We start from the raw sequence: 4,807 nt of genomic DNA, 5'->3' as shown, positions 1-4,807 counted from the left end.
TCATTTGAACACACAACTAGAAATGGGAATTAAGATCTTAAAAAAAAAAAAAAAATAATAAAATTCCCAACACCTCATGGAATTACAAGCAGATCAAATCTTCCCTATCACCAGATATTCCCTGAAGTGTGTGTTAAAAATGTTAGTTTTTTTGTTAGTACAAAGAAAAAACGCAAGACACAACAAAAAGACAATTATTAGCTGTGGATGTTGGGGCTGATAATAATAGATTCTTAAAAAAATTTATGTTTATAAACATACTTTTAAACATTATAATTATTTATAAAAAATTATTTTAATATTATAATATTAAAAACAAATGAAACTTAAGATTCATTTTATTTGCTAATTCGTATGTTTAGAAACATTTATCTTATCTCCTGTTGGCAGTTTTATATCCAATAACATTAATTCACAATTCATTAAGAAAGATACTTACCTTGGCCATTCTTTCAAAATATAGTCGTTCTGCCTTGTCATAGGATGGTTTGTCAAACCATACCTTCTCTTGTGCTAATGCTGATTTCTCCATTATTTAGATGATGATTAGATGATATATTCAACAACAAAGATGTAAGTAAATATCTGCAACATGAAATTTTTTAATTTCAGAATGTTTTAAAATAATCTCATATATAAAATTAATCATTAATAAAATTAATACAAATAATATTTTAAAATTTATGATTTTTATATAATATTATTCTTATTTATTAAATATTATTCTTTATTTATTTAATTTTAAACTTATTTATAATTTAGAATCATTAGAACATATGGAAAATAAAAATATTAAAAAAATTAATTAATTACATTTATTAAAAATACAATCTTTTTGTCACATATATACAGTATATAATAAAAAGATATATAATAATATACATTATAATAAAAATTATTATATAACAAGGTATATTAACAACATCAACAACTTAATATATATAGCTAAAAGTATAAATTAATATCATAAACTATCATCATCACTAAAATATTCAGATTTAAATTTAACTTTATTTAATATCTTATGTCTAGGAAGATCTAATTTATATTTCTGACTATTCAATGATTGTTGATCTAATTTTCTTTTTATAATATCTAACAAATAATAAATTTGTTCTTCTTCGTCTGTTTTAATCACACATGGATATATTTCCAATGCTTCAAAATATTGTATAAATGCTTTAAGTTCATTAAAAGAGGAATGAGTAGAATAACATACATTAAAAGTTCTCTCTTTAACTTTATCCCATTCCCCTATTATAGTTGTATCTTTTTTCCTCCATTTCATTACAGATGGGATAACAGTCATGATATTCATATTGCTTACATCACTTCTACAATGCAAACCTGACACAGATATTTTTTTCTTGCAAGCATGAATTGAAGTACTATATGGGTCATTTGTGATATAAGAAGATAATTGTGCAATACGACAATAAGTTTCAAATACATCATTTCTTACATGAATTTTCATATTTAACTTCTTAGACAATTCTACAAAAAGAAATTCAGAACCATATATAGCAGAACATTCCAGAATAACAACATTCCTTGGGTCTTTGCTTATCCAATTTTTAATAACTTCATACATTTTAAATATACTTTCTTGTCTAGTAGGAAAATTAGAAAAGTCGGTACTTAAAAATGTTGTATCTAAATAAATTTTAGTAAATGATTTAGATATCAGTTTAGAATCATTATAATAATGTAAACTTTTCAATTTGGGAAAATCTATTGGATTAATACGAAAATCACCGGTATATAATATTGATATATTATTTTTTTCAAAAAGAAACATCACAGAACCAGGACAATGTCCTGCTGGAACACAAGTTACACAAATAAGAATTCTATCTTCATTTTTTATTGAATATTCTATAACAGTTGGAGAATTAATATCTATTTCTTTTACACAAGATGTTTTAAATTTAAATCTATTTTCTAACAATATTTTTGTAATAGGGCTGCAATAGAGACATTTGTTATATTCATCTAAATGCTCAAAGAACATATCTGATAAACCACACATATGATCAGAATGACAATGACTAAGAAAAAATATAGAAGATGTTAAGTTTGCTCCATCAAAACGATCCACTGAGATGCCAGGTATCTCCTTAATAAGCCCAAGAAAAGTTGACATTCTGATAGGTATTTTGTTCCTGTAATTTATAAATTCAATATCAACTATGCCAATACTTATTTTAAAAAAATTATATTATATTATACTATATTATTATAATAGTTTTTTTCATGTGTGAATATAACAAAAAGAAAATAAACAAATAATTAAATACTTTTGAAAATATATCTTTAATTTCAAGTATTAGAACTTAAAGAAAATGATAAAAATAAAATTTGTACAACGAAAAATTATCATAAGAAAGAAACAGATGTTTGCAAAATTGAAGGATGAAGATTTTCATAGTAGGTTATAATTATATTGAATATATATTTTACGAATGAAAGAAACAGATTAGAAGAGATTATTTACAAACCAATAAATCAACAACTTTAACAACTGTATACGAACAATCAGTAAACTTTTCACTGAAACATTATTAACACGAATCCGCCATGTGCCGTATTGATCGATTAATTCAACGGTTATACATATAGCGAAGTATAATTGATACGACGTATGCGAATACTACAAACCAGATTGATCTGCATGTTGATTATATATTGCTTAAATATTATTAAATATACCTTGACTCGTTACAGATTGTCAGATTGATGCAACAACTGTCTACTCGCCAAAATTTCTGTAAGCCGGATATAATATGCCAATTGAAAAGAAATAGAAATAGTAATGTTCGATTAATGAAAGATGTCACTAGGATACCTTATTTCTACCGCTGAATTCAACACATGTTTATTTTTTTAAAATGTTTTAAGTAGAATTTTTTAATTTTACTAATAAATTGTAAAATAAAAATTATTTAATCTTTTTATTCATTTTTATATTTATTATTAAAAGTAGAAATAAATAATACTATAAGAAAAACTCTGATATGTAATTTTATAATTTTTTTACAATATAATTATTTTATATTAATATATATTCTTAGAATTTAATTAGATATATACAATATTAAAAATAAAATTTAAATATTTGCAATTTTATCTCAAATTTGTCCTTCTTGATGAATAATTATGTAAAGAATTCAAAAATTGGCGGCAATTGGTTAACGGTTACTATCTGTTAGTTTACATTTCATACATAAGGTAAATCAATTTTTAGTAAGAATGACTGCGCAAGGATCACCTGCTAAAATGAAAGAATTACGTTTACCTATATCAAGGGTGAAAACAATTATGAAAAGTTCTCCTTACGTCGATACAATCGGTCAAGATGGATTATATTTAGTCACAAAAGCTACGGTAAGACTGGTATTTAAATATTGAGGTTAAGTGCCGCTTAAATATAATTTATATATTTGTAATTACTAAATTTATTCATAATTCATACATTAATTAATAATTCTTGCTTTCTATGCATTTTATATTTAAAATATTTACTAACCAATTGTTTAATATGTGTTCTATTCATATATTTTTCTAAGTGATTATTACAATTATTTTGCAAGATAAATATGAACAAACAAAGATGAAAACAATTTTATAGGAACTATTTATACATTATCTAACGGAAGAGGCACATTTGCAAAGCAACAAAGGAAATTTTTTAGACTACAAACATCTAGCAGAAGTGGTACAAACAAATGATACATTGGAATTTCTCAGGGAAATAATGCCTAGAAAAATAACAGTGAGACAATTCAAAGAAATGATGGCTGTCAAGAATTCACATAGTAGTTCATCAGAAAATAGTTCAGACTCTGACAGTGATAGTGAATCAGACACAGATTCTTGTTCTGATAGTGATGATAGAAAAGCAGATGATAATTCATCAAATAGTGAACAAGAAAGTATAGAAAAAGAGAATGGAAAATGTGATTCCATTAGTGACAAAAGTGAAGCAAGTGAAAAAAGTGACAGTGAAGATGAAACCAAGAGATAAAAATAGAACAAATATTTTCATAAGACAGGCTCTCTGATTATTTAAGAAATATTTCAAATACAATTAAAAATAATATATCTTTACAAATATTTTGGTTTTTACCATTTGAAACTATTTAATATTTTAGATTGAATACAGACAATAATTTTAGATGTTTAACACTATTTTTATATGTATTCATTAAAGACAAATTGAATACCTAGATAAATTGAATATCTTAGATAGGACATTTTTATTCATAATAAAACATATTTATAATTTATAGATACATTATTAAAAAAAATTATAAGCATAAAGTAAAAAATTTATTTATTTTTTCAAATGCATTGATTTAAGAAGCACCATATTATTTAATCTTTTTATTTATTTATTTAGTTGGTTTATTATATAATATGAAATAAATGTATTAATTTTTTAATGTTTATTTTTTAAATTGCATCACTCTATTGTTTATATCATCTTATATTGGCACATAATAATTTTATTCTATGTTTTATTTCTTTAGAAATTAAAAAAAAGATATTAATTTTAAAAGAATATATTTTAATAACAATGTAAAATTTTGTAAAATTTTATTCTTGATGCAATTTTTTAGATACTGATCCTGTTGAAATAGTATCATATACATCCTCATTTAATTTAATTGCCAAGAAATAAATTTCAGCCAAAGCTATGATCAGAGCACAAATTATACCTAATAACAACCTAAATCCAAAATCTAAATTTCCTACTATTAATTCCACACCTATAAATCCAAAAGCAAAACCTGCTAGCACAGAAAAT

General features: G+C 23.5%; 4 protein-coding genes and 1 long non-coding RNA gene across 12 annotated transcripts in view; 2 read left to right on the top strand and 3 right to left on the bottom strand.

Annotated features, from left to right (window-relative positions):
- The window catches only part of LOC102679818 (probable elongation factor 1-delta), a 10,252-nt gene that overhangs the window by 3,727 nt on the left and 1,718 nt on the right, over positions 1 to 4,807 (bottom strand). For 2 of the 8 annotated variants that reach the window (XM_006610015.2, XM_006610020.2), the window contains exons 1-2: positions 2,710 to 2,867; positions 440 to 585 (exon numbers count right to left, since the gene is read on the bottom strand). In XM_006610015.2, coding sequence (XP_006610078.1) covers positions 440 to 532 — 93 coding nt within the window. In that variant the 5' untranslated portion in view covers positions 533 to 585; positions 2,710 to 2,867. Of the gene's footprint in view, positions 1 to 439; positions 586 to 2,510; positions 2,868 to 4,807 lie in introns of those variants that run through there. The other 6 variants (XM_031515391.1, XM_031515392.1, XM_006610017.2 and 3 more) reach the window with 5 other exon arrangements.
- LOC116186874 overlaps positions 1 to 4,807 on the top strand; it is a 14,461-nt gene that overhangs the window by 8,301 nt on the left and 1,353 nt on the right. The window lies entirely within an intron of this gene.
- LOC102679819 (protein artemis) lies at positions 935 to 2,628 on the bottom strand. Its single transcript, XM_031515393.1, has 2 exons — positions 2,499 to 2,628; positions 935 to 2,162 (listed from the first exon to the last, which is right to left on the bottom strand). The coding sequence occupies exon 2, from the start codon at positions 2,141 to 2,143 to the stop codon at positions 965 to 967; it is 1,179 nt and encodes a 392-aa protein (XP_031371253.1). The 5' UTR covers positions 2,144 to 2,162; positions 2,499 to 2,628; the 3' UTR covers positions 935 to 964.
- On the top strand, positions 3,139 to 4,036 carry LOC102680644 (chromatin accessibility complex protein 1). The gene is made up of 2 exons (XM_006610024.2): positions 3,139 to 3,384; positions 3,629 to 4,036. The coding sequence occupies exons 1-2, from the start codon at positions 3,250 to 3,252 to the stop codon at positions 4,022 to 4,024; spliced, it is 531 nt and encodes a 176-aa protein (XP_006610087.1). The 5' UTR covers positions 3,139 to 3,249; the 3' UTR covers positions 4,025 to 4,036.
- LOC102680786 (transmembrane protein 199) overlaps positions 4,318 to 4,807 on the bottom strand; it is a 1,363-nt gene continuing 873 nt past the window's right edge. Inside the window, exon 3 of the mRNA XM_006610025.2 lies at positions 4,318 to 4,807. This exon is cut by the window's right edge and continues 1 nt beyond it. Within this exon, the coding sequence (XP_006610088.1) occupies positions 4,597 to 4,807 (211 nt within the window). The 3' untranslated portion in view covers positions 4,318 to 4,596.

Source organism: Apis dorsata, unplaced genomic scaffold (assembly GCF_000469605.1).
Source record: "Apis dorsata unplaced genomic scaffold, Apis dorsata 1.3 scaffold_68, whole genome shotgun sequence".
Taxonomy (NCBI): Eukaryota; Metazoa; Arthropoda; class Insecta; order Hymenoptera; family Apidae; genus Apis; species Apis dorsata.
Note: the sequence above shows the minus strand (reverse complement) of the source record. Positions and strands in the feature narration are given on the sequence as shown.